Source organism: Ammodytes marinus (genome assembly GCF_949987685.1).
Source record: "Ammodytes marinus genome assembly, chromosome: 2".
Taxonomy (NCBI): Eukaryota; Metazoa; Chordata; class Actinopteri; order Uranoscopiformes; family Ammodytidae; genus Ammodytes; species Ammodytes marinus.
The window spans coordinates 15,547,122-15,567,303 of record NC_137231.1 but is presented as its reverse complement, the minus strand read 5'-3'; the positions used below and the strand labels follow the sequence as shown (position 1 = coordinate 15,567,303).

General features: G+C 40.6%; 1 protein-coding gene across 3 annotated transcripts in view; it reads right to left on the bottom strand.

Moving 5' to 3' along the window:
* The window catches only part of rhobtb4 (Rho related BTB domain containing 4), a 46,159-nt gene that overhangs the window by 20,078 nt on the left and 5,899 nt on the right, over positions 1-20,182 (bottom strand). The window contains exon 1 of one of the 3 annotated variants that reach the window (XM_080049285.1): positions 7,409-7,583. The exons of the other annotated variants lie outside the window; for them this stretch is intronic. Coding sequence (XP_079905411.1) covers positions 7,409-7,437 — 29 coding nt within the window. The 5' untranslated portion in view covers positions 7,438-7,583. Of the gene's footprint in view, positions 1-7,408; positions 7,584-20,182 lie in introns of those variants that run through there. 3 annotated transcript variants of the gene reach the window in all.

Genomic DNA, 20,182 nt, shown 5'->3' with positions numbered 1-20,182 from the left:
GGTTTCATAAGCAGATGGATTACATCCTCATTCTCATTGCAGAGTTCCTAGATTTTTACCTTCTTGTTTTTCACACACACACCCAGGGCTCTCGTTTCTACATCCTTTCATTTATCCTCCGTCTGCGTGTGCATGTCTGTGTGGTTGCTTCCCAGCTGTGCCCACTCAACCACACCCACTGACCCGCTGTCAAACTGCTTCGCACTCCTTCCCATTCTGTATTTATTCTCCAAAGGTTATGCTCCAGCTCACAGCTATTCCATCCCTCACTTTACTCATTGTCTTTTATTAACCTCAACACAGTAGGTCTTCCTGACCTTGTTTTTCTATCTATCTATCTAACCATCCATCCATCCATCCATCCATCCATCCATCCATCTATCTATCTATCTATCTATCTATCTATCTATCTATCTATCTATCTATCTATCTATCTATCTATCTATCTATCTATCTATCTATCTATCTATCTATCTATCTATCTATCTATCTATCTATCTATACTGTATATGACCTCACACTTTTCTTCATAGCAATCAAGTAGCAATAAGTAGACAGCCCTCCTATAACTGGTTGCTTCCCCCTGAGTCTACCTCTTTATTTTATGCAACGCCTCTAGCACTGGTAGCAACAGCTCATCCCAAAAACTCCCCTCCATAGCCCCCAGGCGCTTTATTTTTTTCATGGTCTGCTTCCTTGAGGCTAGAGTTCAACCTAACACCATGACTAAAGCCGCCTGCCTCTCTCCTCCCTCCCTTCAGCCCTCCAAAAATAAAATAAAATGTGAAAGAATGACCCCAATAACCACCCAATTTATAAATTAGCCAATGCTGGGGCACTCACATAGAGCTATGGGGTTAACACTTGCACAGGCTTGACTCTGCAGTCTATGTGCCTATGTTTAGTAGTTGAAAGAAATGAAGCCTACATGAGCAATCATGTATGCAACCTAGTTCTTTTGGAAAAATGTTTTTGTCAAATGTCTGTTCTCATTAAATAAAATGTATTTGTTTATGCTTCTTGCGTGTGTATGTGTGTGTGTGTGTGTGTGTGTGTGTGTGTGTGTGTGTGTGCGTGCGTGCCTGCCTGCCTGAGTGCCTGTGTGCATGCGTGCGTGCGTGTGTGCGTGTGTGTGTGTGTGTGTGTGTTACATGGGTGTTTAAGACTTCCATCGGCGCAGCTGGCGCAGACTGGTTACGTAACATGGTCTGTAGCCTCTGCTTGGCTCCCTGGATGGCTGACAGTAGACCTCGATTCAACACACACTAGCACAGACATGCATACACACACACACACACACACACACACACACACACACATGCATGCCAGCACGTACTATCCTCGCTCACTGCAGATGGCACTGGCATTAATGTGTGGCCTGTGGCAGACAGTGCTATGTAAGTATCAACGCTAGTAAATGAGAGGGTCTCTGGGAGCAACATTTTTCGCCTGCTTGAGCAAACCTTCCTCCTCTCCTCTCTCTTTGCTGCAATAATGCTTCGTAAACACAGGAAGGCTCCTCTTGATGCCCTCATTTCCTTTCCCCCTCCCTATCCTCCACCCATTTTTTCCACTTACTCTTTCTCTCCATCCCTCTTGCTGTCTTATCTTGTTTCTCTTTATCGCAAATCTATCTCACGCCCTTATACTCTCCAGTATCCACTGAATGCAATACAGAATACTTTTCTATACAGTATCTCTTAGCATGCATGTTAGCATTTGTCTTCTATCACCTCTCCGGCTTTCTCAAAACATTATTTTTAAGTGATTACCTTGATTCAACCAAATATGGTTTACATACTACATCAAAATAATGTTTGATTTATGTTTTAAAGCATTATTTGATACAGATATTTCCATATGTATATATACATTTCAAAGCACCTGTGAATGAATGTACCATTGAGACAAAAGACTCAGTCAGTGACCCATGTATTATCGCAACTTTGTGAATGGAGAGCTGAATAAAGTTTGTCTGACAGACAGTAATCCAGGCCACATATCTCCTTTGGGAAGGCAATGGGGGATTTAAATATAATGTAAAATACCCTTTCAAAATGGGTTTTAATATAACATTTTGGTCCTCACAACTTACTTCACCCACAGTGCAGAACATAGTGTAAAGTATAACATACTTTCCTTCACAAAATATCTGTGGTCCATTTAAATGCACAGGGTTTAGACAGTGGAACACACTTAGCATAAACAATATGCACAATTACAAGGTATATTATGTCTTGGCCCGCATTCTTTCCACTACAGCTTGACACAGGGGTCAGAACTTTCAAGGGTAACGCTTTATATTAAGGTTCTTGTTATAAGCTTTAGTAAATAGGTAATAAGGACCTTATTAGATGCTTATTAACATTAATTTGTGTTAATAAGACTATATATAAGTGTTAATAATAACATAATAAACATGTTGACAGTGTGATTATAAGACTTTTATAAGCACTTATAAGACACTTCTTAACTATTAATTGATCGCTTAATATCATTAATAAAAGTCTAATGAGTTTCTGATAGCTGTTAATAAAAGCGTTACAAACCTATTTATTGAGTCTTACTAACTTGCCTATTATGTCATTGTTAAACCTTTACTAAGCATTGTTTGTTGCTTTATGAAGGTAACCACATCTTTATTAATCAATTAATAACAGTTAACTATGCTCTATGAACAATGCTTATTAAGGTTAATAAGTCCTTTATTAAACACTTAATAACAGTTAATAAGTACTATATCTTGTCAACGAGGATACAATGAGAATTAGAAAAACGACATGTAAATACAATGTTAGAGCGGTGAAGGTATTTGATTAGCTTTAATGTTTTTCTTGTTGAAGTACCTTCAAAAATGAGTTTTCTGAGTTTGGTTTGCAGCGCCATATCTTAGTAGGCTAAAGTCACTGATTTTCATCCCTCTTTCCAAAATGTTGTCTTTTGGCATCTAGCATAATGAGTGCATAATATATTTGTTTTTGCTCTGAAGTGATTCTTTCACCTCTGTGTGCGCACACATGTTGAGTGAGTGTTAAAATGAGATGCCCCGAGAACGTAGTATATTTTTCACAATCTATGATGAATATGACTTGTATGATCGGTTTTGTGCCTCAAATCAGATCCTTAAAGGGCTTTTATTTTGAAGGTAGTTGTAAAACCGGAAGTTCCGTGTATGCAAGTCGCTGATGGCTTGACGCCAGCTTGACGGCCATGCTTGACAAAGTGTTTCATGAAAGTAAGGAGAACATGTCGGAGTCGTCAGCACCCCAAACCAGGTCTCTGAAAAATAAGAGGGTGAGGTCCGAACTGGAGGATGACTCTTCTGGTAAGTTTAAGAATGTAATGCTATAGTAACGTTAGCTGGTTCTAGCTTGCTAGTTGTTTGCCTAGCTTACATTACTTTCTTTCAGAAGCTTTGGTGAGCTTCTTTTTTGAGCTAACGTTTAGCTTACACTATCATAAAAACTGCAACCAAACGTATCTATTAACAGTTGTGTCATGCTAGCTTGTCAGGAAGGGGCAAAGTAATGCTGAATGGTTATTTCTGTGCTGACCCAGATGCTGCCCAAATTGTCCTAACTGCCAAACTGGGTCTACAGGAATATAAACATGAGCTGGCCAGGTATAAATTAGAATACCAGGATGTAAAAATAAAAGACCTGACAACGGAGAGAGATTTCTTTAAGGGACAACTATCTGAATGAAAGAAAATATTTACTTTTTTCCAACAATTGTCACCATTACAGACTAAATTTACTTTGATACTGCACCCCTTTTTGCAGATTCCATGTCCAAATCGCTTAAATGCTTAGTATAACCTGTCTGCTATCTGTCTAATTGTGATCAATGTTTCTTTGTGTTGTCTTTATACAGTAACAAGAAAGACCAGCCTGACTCAACCTTCCCCTGGGGCTCAAGTCCGTTGTCGTCTGACTCCTCTGACTCCTCCTCAGAGGATGGGAAGAGGAAGAGGAAGTATGACAGAAGTCAGCATTATACTGTTGCAGAGGGTGCCAGCAGAAGAAGGCTTTTTTTTTTTAATGATCTATTTTTGAATTGTATTACTTGATTTTATTTCAATACATTTTAAACTTTTAAGACTGACCAATTTTCTTACTATTTTGTTGACACAATCGGGGAACGGTGGGGCTTGAAAATATTCCCACCTCCAAAGTGGGGAATGACAAAACAAGTTTGAGAACCACTGGGTTAGCATCTATATAGTTGTATGTGGTTTTCTGCTTGTCCTATCTGCAACAGTATAATGCTGACTTCTGATACAGCAACGTCTCGCCCAAATTCCTCTAGTGAGGATTGCCATCTCCATAAGGTTACAGATTCAATATGCAGAAGCAACTCATACAACCCCACGTCGTTTTATATTGTTTTACCTACAACAGAGTTTTTTTTTATTATTGTTTGATGGAAGTTTTTTTTGCTCTACTCGTTTAATTGTTTTGTTGTTCTTATTCATTTAATATTTTAAATTAATAGTCTTAATCATTGGACACTTGAATTGATGTCAGGCAGCATTTTTATTTTACAAAGGTATTTATTTTTTTACATTTAGTAAAATGTTGTTCATGAAAGTTCTGGGAAACAAACAAACATGTTTACAATTGCACAGTTGTTAAGTGTTTTTTTTTCTTTAAAAGTAAGTTTTTGTGCTTCACCTCTCTAACATTGTATTTACATGTAGTTTTTTTTAATTCACATTGTATCCACCTTGACAAGATATAGTACTTATTAACTGTTAAAAAGTGTATGTTAAAGGATTTATTAACCTTAATAAGCATTGTTCTCGCTTTAGATCCAGTACCTTCAAAATGCATTATTACCTGTTTAATAAAGGACTTATTAACCTTAATAAGCATTGTTCTCGCTTTAGATCAGGTACCTTCAAAATGCATTATTACCTGTTTAATAAAGGACTTATTGGCCTTAATAAGCATTGTTCTCGCTTTAGATCCAGTACCTTCAAAATGCATTATTACCTGTTTAATAAAGGACTTATTGGCCTTAATAAGCATTGTTCTCGCTTTAGATCCAGTACCTTCAAAATGCATTATTACCTGTTTAATAAAGGACTTATTGGCCTTAATAAGCATTGTTCTCGCTTTAGATCAGGTACCTTCAAAATGCATTATTACCTGTTTAATAAAGGACTTATTAACCTTAATAAACATTGTTCTTAGAGCATAGAAATGCATTATTACCTGTTTAATAAAGGACTTATTAACCTTAATAAGCGTCGTTCTTAGAACATAGTTAACTGCTAATAAACAAATAATAAAGGTGTGTTCACCTTCATAAAGCAACAAACAATCCTTAGTAAAGGTTTAACTATGACATAATAGGTAAGTTAGTAAGACTCAATACATGGGTTTGTAACGCTTTTATTAACAGCTATCAGAAACTCATGAGACTTTCATTAATGCTATTAAGCAATCAATAAATAGTTAAGAAGTTTCTCATAAGTGCTTATAAAAGTCTTATAATCACACAGTAAACATGTTTATTGTGTTATTATTAACACTTAAATATAGTCTTATTAACACAAACTGATGTTAATAAGCATCTTATAAGGTCCTTATTACCTATTAACTAAGGCTTATAACAAGAACCTTAATATAAAGCGTTACCCTTTCAAGCAAACCATTTAATACTGGCTGTCAATGCTGAACTACATGTTATCTCTTTGGCTGTTGACACAGTCAAAGCATCTGGCATAGTGCCTAACCAGAACAATAAGTAGCTCTGTTCCTAATCCGTCTAACGGTAAACATAAAGACAGGACTGATCATTGATACATTAACAGTAGTGGTGATAGATGGTCTTAAACCAAACCCAACACGTCATTTTTTTAACTAGGATATGGAGAGAACATGGATTGAACAGACTATGTAATAATGCCATAATAACAGTTCTGGTGTTTCTCATAGACTATAAAAGAGGTGTTTCCACAAAATGATGAGCCACACTTATAGGGCGGCCCTTATAGGGTGACCATTAACAGGCAGGAAACTGCAAGTAGTGCAATTTCCCTTTGGGCATAAATAAAGTATACTGTCTGACAACTATCTATCTATCTATCTATCTATCTATCTATCTATCTATCTATCTATCTATCTATCTATCTATCTATCTATCTATCTATCTATCTATCTATTTTTTTTAATCTTTATTTTACCAGGCAAAATTGCTTGAGGTCAAATGACCTCTTTTCCAAGCAAGGCCTGGAAAAGACTATCTATCTATCTATCTATCTATCTATCTATCTATCTATCTATCTATCTATCTATCTATCTATCTATCTATCTATCTATCTATCTATCTATCTATCTATCTATCTATCTATATATATATATATATATCTATCTATCTATTGGCCATAAGGCAAATACTGCACAATTTGAAGGTGAGGTGGCCAAATGCCTTTCACAACCACACCTTGCAAATATGATTAATTGCTGATGACTGGAAATGAAAAACAGGTAAAAACTCATAATTTGTTCAAATGTGCAGGTAGCAGTGAGAGAGGCTTGTTCACCTGCCACCTGCGTAACACAATCCCTCTGGTGACGTCACAGTCCCCAAGATCAGCATTACATTCCGTGCGCGCCCGCGTGCGTGACTGCTCATGCACACCCAGATTCTATTATCCTCATCTATTGTTTCAAAATATTCTGTGAGAGCATAATCTTCAAATCAAACACAAACCATAAAAAATAATACTGTGTTTGAGACACACACTGCACTCATCATCAATGAAAACCACCTCGTGTGCACGCTCGCTCCCCGCAGCCATTCATAACCACCTGGCTCATTCATATTTTTTTGGGGGGGAGACCGATCCAACAAAGCAGGCAATATACTGTGTTGTCATCCATGTCTATGATATTAAAGACTGGATACACACTGCATTAAGGGATCTGCTCAATTGTCCTTCACATATCAATGTTGTAAAATGAGGTGGATGTCAGCCTACATCCCAAGTGATGCGCTGATATAAGTCTTGCGTAATTTGCCAAGCCCATCCGCTGCACTACAAACACACTCAATCGAAATGCTCTCACAACAACAGCATGCACAGGCAGGATCAGGATGAAAGAAATAATAATGACAGTAATCTTTCAGTATCACTCAATTGCTAACGTGACATGTGAAATGTAAGAGCCTTTGGGACTACTAAAGGGACATTATGGAGATGTAGCCCTATAAGAGGAGATTAAAAAAAAACATTAGCAGTAAGGTCACCATGAAATGAATAGACCACAGCTGATGATATCGGGAGAAGATGGAGAAGATTATATTGGAAGTGGTGTGAGAATTGCTTTTTGTGCACCATTATAATTGCGGCGGGAGCATGTGACTCGCTATTCTTGCAGGAGGTCTCCCCTATACCTACCTTCCGACAGTCCCAGTACGAACCCACATGCCACTCTGCTGGGGGTATTGGCCCGGTCACTCAAACCGGACAGAACACTGACGCAGCAGAGGTGGTCGCGATGGTCCCGTTGTTTACTAAAGAGCACATATAAGACCTCTGCCCTGTCACATCCTCCTCTTTACTTCACCTCTCTGCCTCCTTAATCCAGCGTCCTGCAGTCTTCAACGCGTATAGCCAATCGACTCGCCGCTGCAGACCTGGTGTAGGCTAGGCCCAACGCTGATTTGTTTCTAAAAGGACGCCTTTTAGAATTAAATCTACACATAACTGGCAACAAAAAAAAAAAGAGTGTTTAGTGCTCCGAGCCAGCCCCTTTACTGTTGTTGTTTCCCCAGCTGATTTCAGCAGGGGCACGCCTCCACAGATCGGCGTCACGATCCAACTCTTGTGCTGCGTTCACGTGCGCCCAGAAAAACCTTTTATAATAGGTTCATGAGAAAAAACAGACATTCCGAGAAGAGAGAGACGTTCCTAAACTGCTGTTGTTCACATTACACGACCACTGCTGCATGGCCGTGACATATTTTAGGGTGGTTTAGGCAAAGAAGATGTTGATAGTATATAAATGGTATTGGCCTAGTGTAACGTCTAGTGTGTGCATTAATTTTAAAAAAGCTGCTTCAACGCCTGACATGTTCTCTCAAATTGTAAGGTTGCTCGTGTTGTGGGACTTCTATAATTCATTAACAGCCATCAATGAGCTTTGTTTGACATATAGTATAACGGAAAAAAAGATGCTGAACACTCCAGACAAGTTGTATAAGACTTTGGAAGTGGGAATGTTGGAGCTGAGGAGGGACACGTTAAGGTATCACCAGAGATTAGAACGCGAGAGCCAATCAAATTGTGCACAGTTTATAGTATCCCCGCCCTCTCACCGTGCTCTTTCCATCCTGTTAACTCACAACATCCCGCAGAGCATGCTGCCTTTTGTGGGTGGAGCAGCTCACGTCCACCCTGTCATTATGTATCTCAGCTGATATGATCATTCAGCAACTAGGGATAGGTCTTTCTTTTTTATTTGTTTTTAAAGCATGGCATTGCATGACATTTGAAATGTGCAACATTATAAATAAATGCCTACCGTATTTGATTGTTGCTGCTTGCTCATACATATAAGTCATCCCCATCGAAAGTAAAATACAGCCAAATGATCAATGAGTGTAGTTCCTACTCATGGGCAATGTGGGGAGAATGCTTCTTCTATCTGTGGTTATTCTGGGTGTTCCGGCATAGCAACTAGCTTCCACATAGCAACACTTGTGTATTTCTAATCCAGTACGGGAGCCAAGAAAAGAAGAATTTGCAATGGAAAATACCCAGCCTTTTACCCTCAAATTCTTTTCCAAGATCTTCATGTCTGGGAATGCATTCCTGGAATGTAAAGCAAGCTGAGCCAGACAAGAACAAATGCTGTCATCTCGCCAAGAGGCAAAATAGCTCACTAGTATATGCCAAGAAAACTATTTTTAATTTAAACTTAAAATTGCTTTGTAAATTTGATTTGAAGACTTTGCCCAGACATGATTCTGAGTCACAAGGCTTAATTTCAGTCCACCTGCCTTTTATTGCAGCCGTGCCAGCATTTCCGGATAAGAGGAGAGAGTGACATTTGTTTATTTATTATATGAAATTTTTATCTTGAAATGAATGTGGGACTTCTTTGCAGTGTTTGGTCATGTTGGGACCCTGGACAAGCTGAGCTGCCAGCTATCTTTCATTCCTGTGGAAGACGGAAGACAGACATCTATTGGTAGGATTTGGTACTGAGCTCTCTGAAACAGATGAGGCGTATACTCTCTCTCTCTCTCTCTCTCTCTCTCTCTCTCTCTCTCTCTCTCTCTCTCTCTCTCTCTCTCTCTCTCTCTCTCTCTCTCTCTCTCTCTCTCTCTCCGCTACATTATGTCAGTGTTGTCACTCACGGCCACTGCCTTGAAATCTTCCATCTTTGTGACTGATCCCAGAGTAGATCAGCGGTGGCGTTCACGCTATATGTCTACAGTGAAAAAGTTTAATGAAGCACGATCAAACGACCCGTCTATTACATGACTCTTGTGCTCCTTGGTCTATTCCTGCAGACGCATTAAGATTTTGTCTTTTCATGTACATACATTCTTGCACACAGCACGCAAAAGCAAACATGCATAAAAAACGACAGCACCAACGTCACAACAAAGTGAACAAGAGCTCACTGCTAAGGGAGATTGTCTGTTATAAATCTTATTTGTCCGGAGTTGTTTTGAAGCCCTGAGAAAACACTGCCCCCTGATCCCGGCTGGCACGGCCAGAATGAAACAGCATGAAAGATGGGGCCGGAATGCTGCCGGAGAAAGCAGGGGTTCAACAGCACAGGCACTGAGAGAGCGCTTAGAAATGTGAAGAGGCAGCCCCCCCTTAGTTGGAGAGAGATGTGCCTGTGAGAGAACTCTCAAGCAGCACAGGGTGATGAGGTGATGTCAGGTCAGCTACAGTAGTACCAAGAAGGACTGCGTAGCTTTGTTTACGAGCTTAATCGCTCTTTCATTAACTATGTGGGAAGTATACTCCCCATAGCCTTTACACTTTGGTGTGATTAAAACTTCGGGAGAATGAACTGAGATCAGTCTTCGGCGTGACTACTGCAACAAAGAGCGTCCTGGTGCACGAACAAATACTTTGTTTAACGCCATCCAATTGTCCTCAAGTTATTTCGAAGGACTGAGTGGGATTCAATTTTTGTTAGTTTTTTTCTAGGATGTTAAGATTTTCTTCAAGTTCAGCAAATCACGATTACTGTCCAAAATGACCCAGTGAGCATGCATTGTATTATTCATATGTTTTGTTTAGTTGCTGGCTGTGAATGCTGCTGCATTTAAAGGTAAAAACAGGTGATTGATTGCATCATTCGGTGTCCTGACAATGTTCTTTTCCCTCGTCGTCGTTTCTGCCTACCCCTTATGACCAAGAACAGATCCAAATTCTCTTTTGTACCACAAGCCATAAAAGCCTTAAATCAGTCAAAATAAGCTAGATGTCCAGCTGGCCTGGTCATGTCCAAAGGTGTATAGTGTATTGTAGTGTGTAATGTATGTTCTTCATGTTATGTCTGTCAGTGTCTGATGTATGGACTATCTGTTTGTGTAATTTGTCTGATGTCCTGTTATGAAGTGCGACTGTGCCGCAAACTCAACTGCCCCACAGGGACAATAACGTTTTCTACTACTCTACTACTCTTTTTTAATCCCTCCATAACACTTTTAATCACACATTTAAAGAAGGACTTTATTTCCTAATCAGCGGTCCACCATTTTTTAAATGTGACACCCGACAAATAAGTTACTTGAGTTTCAGAAAACTTGTTTACTATCATGGTGCCAGTGAATTCCGTTGAGCTCAGATAGATTGATTTCAGTTGACAACACATGTTTTCTGCAATGGATATCATATCAGGTATCATTTTTATGGCCGTAGAGTATTTTAAAGTGAAGCTCTTTCCCTCCCTAATCTTCCCTCCCATCCACTCCTCCCTATTCTCACCCCAAAGGTCCAACAGGCCCATACGCACGCCCCCTGCCCCAGCACTGTACTGGAACTGTTCTAAAGCTGTCAAAACACCCAGCTTCTCACACTCCCCGTGTCCACAGAGAGTTCAACTCAAACACAGACCGTATGGAGCGCTAATAAAAACACACACACACATGCAACACACACTCAGTCTACCACCCCCTTATACACTGACACAAGTAGGTCAGAGCTGCTGGGTCTTCTAAACAGTCCTCCAGCACCATGAAACTGATAATGGCATCAAAGATTAGATTCTACCTTTGGCTCTGACACACACACACACACACACACACACACACACACACACACACACACACACACACATAAACAAACATTACATACCACTTGTATGTATGTACATCTGCAATATGAGATCATATAGCTTGTTTGTTTGGCAGGATGATTTTGGCACAGGATGATGTTTTGCAGAGGGACATGGACATATGCAACAACAACACAGGAATTGCAATGTGTTTATCTGGCAAGAAAAATCTACAGGTTAAAGGTCAAGGGGTGAGAGAGGAATGACTGGAGGCTGAAGTGAAGTGAGCTTGTGGGGAACTGGCATTCCTAAATGATAGGTAGTGGAAGAGCAGCAAACACGAGTAAGAGCGTTGCAAGGACGTAATTGAGGCTAGCCTATTTGTTCTGATAGAGCAACAGCCAATGGGAAAAGCTCTAGGACTTGACTGACCAATGGCGTAAGTTTACCATTCACTAATTAAATCGGAGTGAAACTTTTATAGATATCTAAAGTTCCTGGCCTCGCTTTGCTTCCAAAACATTCACGTAAGAAAATGCACAAAAATACACCTAAATCCATTTAATTCTCTTGACAGTGATTCTCTTTTTAATTCCCACCCATGGTTGGTCTGTCTCCTTCTCCCTCTCTTCTCTTACACATACACACACACACACACACACACACACACACACACACACACACACACACACACACACACACACACACACACACACACACACACACACACACACACACACACACACACACACACACACACACTCACATATACACACACACACACACTCACATATGCACTTTGACATGAAGAAGTGGCTGAGATGTGTTGCCAGAACCAGCACCCTGGCATGAACCAGAATGTGTTCTGTAACAGCCGGCCTATTTGGCGATGGCTGACGGACATGTTAAGCAGAGTGAAAAACATTCAACACTAGATAAGGCCTGAGAGAAAGTCCAGAAGGAGACAGACACGCAGGCAGAGCGCGAGAGGCAGAGAGGCCACAGAAATTGTTTACTTGCTAAGTTATCAGTAGATTGTCTTATCTACAGTTTGGTTGGAAATCTCCATGTGTGACCAGCTGTTGTTGCATCATTATGTCCCAATGAAGGCATATCACTAGAGGCAACAACGAACGGTCAGACGTTATTGATGTTACTATTTCTTTAATGCTATTTTGTGCTAGGGGGATCAATGCATCCATGTAAAAACAGATACTTTTTTGGTATACTACCCTTCATTTCTACATTATTTTGGAGAATCACAAAACTGTAGAGTCTATATTCAGAATGAACCAAACATGTTAAGTGAAACATCCAATTCAATTTTCCTCACACTGGGCAGTACTTTTCTTTCGTATGAAAAATGAAATGCGAATTTGACCTTACAGGTAGGTGCCGGTGAGACGTGCACCCAGTACAGAGCACGGTATAATATTGAGTCAGCTGTGCACTCAAAACCATCATGTATTGAAAAAAAAGAAAAGAAAATGATCTAATTATGATTCTGAATATATGTGTAATGTATTGTCGACTGTCATATCAGTCATCTAGTGCATTTAAGCTGCTGTTATTAGAAAAATGTCATGGAGCGGAATGAGGTACAATTCAGTTGTATTAATTATTGAACTGTGTCCAAGGTCTCCACCAACCAATTATCAAGACAAGAGTCAAACCTTTCGTGTTGACGTAGTTGTCATTAGGTATCATTACCCTATTGCCAAAGAATGTGGAATGACGGTCAGTTTGTGAGTCTGACTCTCTGGCTGTAGATAAGTGTTCACTGATTATGTACTGTTATATGCTGCAGGTCAAGGCTGTGCTGGTGATGATTGGCCCTGATGGTGGAATATGTGGGGAATTTTAAGTGGCCTGGTGGCAAAGGATTGATAGAGGTGGGAATAGCTGAGCAGGATGGAAGGACGGAAGGTGGGAGAAGTGAAGGAGAAAAGGCTGCACTGCCGAGGGTGTATGGTGGGGTAGGTGGTAGGGTGTTCTGCGTGTTTTACCGCCTGCTGTCTGCCTGAGAATAAACAGACCTCTGATTATGATATTAATGCCAACCTAAATGTTTCACAGTGAGATGCCTGGCTTCCACAAAGCAGTGCCTGCATGGGATGAACAAGAACACAGGGCTGCAATATTCTTCACTGTCCCTAACTAGCTCTCCCCTCAGACTGCCAAAACTGTCCCATTTAGAGTCACGTGACATCTGGCAAACCCAACAAGAGCACATCTGCCACTATCAGCCATGCCCTGTTAACCCTATCTTTATCGTGGCTTGGCACAGCCTCAAGCGCCAACAGTCGTAAAAGCATCTCGGAGAAGAAAAACATGTTGGCGAGAACACTCTTTTTGTGCGATGAATTGTTTTTCATGTTGGTTTCAAATCATTGCCTGTAATTTTAAGCCTGTTTTATCATACATCACAGCCTATAACAGCAGTGTGTCAGGGGATGAGAGACAAGGTGGACAGCGGCTTTTAAAGAGAATGAGGGGTTATTTGGATGCTCTAAATTCTTGAGTGGCACAAATCTTCTGAGATGAGGACAAGAGGCGCATAGCAGAGGTGCTCTGACTGCAGCCAGAATATATACAGTCTGCATTCCTACTTGAAGGGAGTGAGGTTGCACACACATGTGTTGCTATGCACGAGTTTGTCTACAGACACATGTAGACATACATATATACACACACACACACACACACACACACACACACACACACACACACACACACACACACTAAGAAATCCTTGTACCTAAAAGGGTACAAATGCTTTGTCCCCCTAGTGGTACCTTAGCAGGGTGCACTGTACCTTAAACATTGTCACATAATTGTACCTTCTTGTCTGTACCTCTAAGAACATTCCTGTACCCCTAGTGACAATAATGTACCCTTTGGATTGGTACAGTGAGAATGTGAACTCTGCAAGTTTTCTGCATTTCATATGAAGTAAAGCAGTTATCGCCTCACTGTCTTTGTTTGGACGATTATATCTGTAACCATGGCCAATCAGAAAACAGATTGAAGAAGTTAGTCTATTCTGATCTAAAGAGTACTGCTTTACTTAATATGAAATGCAGAAAACTTGCAGAATTCACATTTTAACTTTACCTTTCCAATGGGTACATTGTTGTCACTAGGGGTACAGAAATGCTCTTTTAGAGGTACAGACAAGAAGGTACAAATATGTACCAATGTCTAAGGTACAGTGTTGTACCCTGCTAAGGTACCACTGGGGGGGACTTGATTTCTTAGTGTGCACACACACAAACACACACACACACACACACACACACACACACAAAAAAAACTGCATCAACATATGCAGGAATGTATATGCGGGTACCAATCATCAATCTTAAAATAGATTCCACACACACACACACACACACACACACACACACACACACACACACACACACACACACACACACACACACACACACACACACATCTACATGCACAGTCTCTGCTGGACAGAGACACACAGGTCAGTAGAGGTGCGTCTTAAACTGTGGCTGTCAAGTGGCAGAGCTAATCTTATTAAGGCTCACTTCTGCTGCAACTCTTAAAGTGATAGTTCACTCTAGCTGGAAAATTATTACATTTGAATCTAGGCACATCTTTAAATCCTTAAAGTGTTGAGGGTTAGGGTTAGGATTAGGGTTAGGATTAGGGTTAGGGTTAGGGTTAGGGTTTGTTCAAGGACATGGACTGGAGAAGATCATTGATGTGATCATGTGGTCGGTCTAACATCACTATGTAGAATACAAACTCTATCTGGGTCTGCCTTAATTAATATATCAATGTGGAGGTGATGTAGCTGGCGAGCATTTAAATATCAAATTAAACATACAGTTTATCCCATTATCCATTCGCCAATCCTATATGCTTTCCATAGAAATGTTTAAATACACACCAAATAAAGAAGGACAAAACCCTGCAAAATGACTGACATCTTCTTGAGCACACACTGAAGAATAGAGAACATACCCAGGTTTGATACATTATGGTTGGATTCACTCACCGATGTAATAACAATGTCAGACATCTATGCCATATTGTGCTTTGGAACAAGTTGAACAAGTGTAATCCACTGAGCGTGTTCCCTATGCCACCTCTCCTGACACCTACTCCCCGGGTACACCATGGACTCGACGTGGGTTTGAAATTGATTTAATCCACCAGACATATCTCCTCGTAACTTCTTAATGTGTCCTTTAGTAAATCCATCAGCAGGGATGAGGAAGGAGCTTATCTTGAACTCGCTGCAAATCGCTTAAATTGAATATTTTGTTCCTGGAGCTTGTTAACATGGTGATAGCAAGGAAAAGGTAGATGGATATTAAATGACTTTTTAGCCTAAAGGAGGAGACTTTGCATGTTAAATTAAAGATGTGAAAGTTTCCCTCTTTTTTCACATCCTACATTTTTCTTTTTTTACTTTAGTGTGGTCTTCTGTGGCATTTATTTGACTGCAAAGATGATTACTATTCTACGTTTTGCCAGTAGGGAATTGCGTGTCCAGTCTTTTCATATTATTTTGGCCATACAGTTGTGGGAATAAGAGAGGAAGTTAACCTATAATAGCTTTTAGGGGAAATATTTAATCTATGTTAAGCTCAACAGCAGGAAACTGAATTCTGCTTCAATGCAGATAGGTTGCCACTATGGCTGCCATCATGCTCTAAAATAGGGATAAGTTACATAAGAACATTATTGACCAGTCCATTAATGGCAGATCAATGGGTGGTCAAGCACAAAGTACCCTAATCTTTAACCTACCACAAGCTTTTTCCAATGATACATGGCAATGCAATATAATATGGGCTGTTGAACTTTGGACTGGGAGTTGAGCATCAGATAATAAACAAGAAAAGATGAGGGAGGGCAAATGGATCACTCATTCATTTTAAGTAAAGGACATTAAGGATGCAATCTGAATCTGGTTAAATCTCATCTCTCTAGAACGTTTATTTACAGTTTTATGTGTCGACTTAACCAGTCAAAGAATGGAGTCATTATGGCCCTAGCCGTACCTTCACAAAGTGACACAAAATATCTGTCTGACTTCTGGAAACACTGACATAGATGCCTGTGTGTGTTTTAATCCTACTTGTTGTGTTTGTATGTGTTGTATTGTCTGTGTTTTGTATGTGTTTTATATGGACCACCTGAGACTGGAATAAAAAGAAAGTTCATCCGTCTATCTATCTATCTATCTATCTTGAATATGTATATCAAAGCTAATGTGACAGTAACCATGGGAGGAGGGGGGAGGTGGCATAGGGGAAAATGCTCAAGAGAGAGAGAGAGATGCATTTGGCCTCGGCACAGGTCAGCCAGTCTTCCAGAAACAGCCTGATCAAACAAAGAGCCAAGCCAAGCCAAACACCTCTCTGGACTTCAGTCTGGCACAGAGAAGCAGAGCTGCTGCAGCCCTGCCGAGAATACACTGCACACAGTCAGTACATCCACCCAGCCAGCCCACTCCGCAAAGAACTGTACAGCACTGGTTCCCAACCCTTTTTTGGCTTGTGTGTGTGACCCTTTTAAAATGAAGCAAAGGTTGCACATGTCTACCAGTGGGGGTGGTCAGGGCATTTCAATGAAGGAGTGAGACATTATTATTCATTGTTTTGTTTGAATAACTCAAATGTGTCCTGTAATTACATGAAAAGTCTAACGGAAAAACAACAAATTTGCTCCTGACCCCAAGGTTGGCAGCCTTGGCTCGTAAGGCCTCTAAAACTACACTTTGAATGTTCCACTCATGGGCTGCTTTAATCAGCTGATGCTGGCTTATACATGATACAATGTATCCTTAAAGTATATTTTGGGAGATTTGTAAATTCAATTGTAGTAACACGTGTATTTGGTTGTACATTGTATTCAAGTTTTTTGACCTCAGTCATTTTTGTATTTTCTCTAATACCCAAATCTGAAGGGTGTGTTAATACTGTAGATGGTGTTTAATAAACCTACCAATATTTTGCCCTTTTCCAACATGACTACATGACTCTACAGTATATTGGTGAAATGCAGTATCAGTCTGCTTTTGTTTACAACACACAGTTACCCACACAACAGTGTACAACAGGGAAGGGAAATAACAAAACAGAAAATCACAAGCAAACTGAGACACAGACAAGACAGAAAAATAAACTGCTGAGAGCTGGGGTTTAACAGGAAGGCCCTTTGTTGTGTTTACTTCAAGTGGCCTGCATGTTGTTTGTGCTGCTCTGTTAGCTAGAGTTCCTCACATTGTATTGCACTTGCACTAACAAAAACAAAACCTGTTTTTGGAAGTGGAAACCCTGCATCTCACAGACAGACAGAAAAACAAAATACAGCAACGCATTTATCTCAATGTCATGCAGTTTTGATTTCATCCAATAGGGCTTTGAGTGGGTTTTATAACCCAGAGAGGTCAAAACCTTTTTCTCAGACAGCAGAGGAGCCATGTAATCCTCCAGCTGGCATAAAACACACTACATTCACCAAATGATGCAGAGATACTATTTTCACTTGACAGCAGTGGAATGCAGTATGCTACACACTGCTTGAATCTGTAAGAATGGATGGGGAAGATGTATCTCCAATTGAGGGTATGTCTTTAAACAAGACAGAACACACACACACACACACACACACACACACACACACACACACACACAAGCAAATACACACAAATACACACACACACCGCTGATACACTATGCACAGTAGGCATCCATAAATAGTGTGATGGAAAAATCTATACTGGTGTCCGGTTATTTCCGCACTGCTGCGTGGTGGCATGGTGATGCAACCGGCACACAATGGTCACCTCAGCGACCACCGCGGCCACAAGTCTTCTATGTGCCAAGCGGCAGCACGGCCACACAGGCTTTCATCGTTTGAGTAAGGTCAAGGCCAGGGGCAACCGGAGTGGAAGCTCTTTTGGATGGTGCATTTACTTTTGATCCCAGCTAATCCTAACCACTTGTGAACAGAGGTCATCCAGACCAGAGCAATGTTCAGATGAAACACACTGGCATTAGTCAACCAGATACAGTATGTCCCTATTGTATTATTGATCATTGGATTGTGGAGGGAGGGGGTGGGGTGGGGGGGCAAAAGGCAATTTGAAAGTAAACCATAATAGCCCCATGATGGAGCATACAAACACTCAGGAAGTCGATATTTCTGCATAACCTGAACTCCGTTTAGAAATGCATCAGTATTAAGTAGCACATGATTTTAAATAGGAATGAAATTGATTATATTGATGAATTATTCATCTTGAAATGCGAGTGATGTGATCTAAGGGGAGACAGAGATATAAACAGACAGGGAGATTAGTTCAGTGCCAGACTGAAAGACACATTTAAACTTGTCCATCTCACAAAGGAAATTATTATCTAGATAGATCTAGAGATAAAAAAAAATATGATTTGCAAAAGATGCACCAGGCTTCAGTGTGTTGCGCTTGAAATGTATTGATTTAAATGTACATGTGTATTGCTTGTTTCAAATATCCTCATTCTTAGTCTTGAGTTTCATTTCGATTGTTCTCTCATTCATTGAGAGACAATGCACAATGAAAGCAGAGGACTTTAAAGTTTCATTATTGTTTTTCCTTCAATGTGTTTGTATTGAGAGAAAGGCCCCCAGAAGTACGCAATGACTAAAAATAGATCCAAGCTGAAGCCGGCGAACCAAACCACATAATAAATGGTGAGTCAATTTCAGATTTTAATGGGGCAGCAAACCACAGAGACTGGAGTCAGACAAACACTGTCTGGGATAAAGACAGGGATCTAATCTTGGAGCTTGCTACCCTCGGTTATCAAATCTGATTCATCCCTTTGGGTGTGTCCTTGTATCATGGTCTGTATATGCTTGTGTGTGTGTGTGTGTGTGTGTGTGTGTGTGTGTGTGTGTGTGTGTGTGTGTGTGTGTGTGTGTGTGTGTGTGTGTGTGTGTGTGTGTGTGTGTGTGTGAAAGAGAGAGCGAGACAGAGAGAGAGAGAGAGCAGACAATGTGTGTCAGTCAGGTTGCATCAGCCTCCTCAAACTGTGAAAATTGAGCAGCCTTCTATCAAATGGCATGTGAGCGATTACGAGCGCAAAAACAATGTGTGTGTGTTTGTGTGTGTGTGTGTGTGTGTGTGTGTGTGTGTGTGTGTGTGTGTGTGTGTGTGTGTGTGTGTTTGTGTGTGTGTGTGTGTGTGTGTGTGTGTGTGTGTGTGTGTGTGTGTGTGTGTGTGTGTGTGTGTGTGTGTGTGTGTGTGTGTGTGAAAATACAGAGACCTTAAGCTGTAAACACTGTCACACACGCACTCACACACACACACACACACACGCACTCACACACACACACACACACACACACACACACACACAATACCAGATTAAAGTCCTGTGGTTTCAAGAGCCTTGCCTTGGCCAACAGCTGAAACTGGTCTGACCCTGATTAGCAGGAACGGCACCCTTGGGCGTTTCTCTCACCTCAAGGATAAAAGTCTCCAGCTCTTACCAAGGAAGAGACGGAGGCACATAGACCGACAGTGCAAACACACGTGTGTCAATGTGTTTGTGTCTATTTGAGAATGTGGGTAAGGGAGTTCATATGCCTTTCTGTGTGAGTCATTGTCTCCTGAGTTTGTGTGCGGCTGCTAATGACTTTGGGTGTGTTGGAAGATTTTTTGGGATGTGTCCATGTGATGCTGTTAGTGTGTGGGGAAGGCACAGCGGGGAGTGGTGTAAGATGAGAATGCATTCAGAGACACAATGGGTACAAAGAAAGCAAATAACTGCTTTGAAAAGCAGAATGTGACTAAAGGCAATCCCCCATAATTATTGTTCTCCATCACATGTATAAGTGTCCCATTAACACTATAGCCATCAGTGCAAAAATGACACCAGGGCAGATGTGTACGT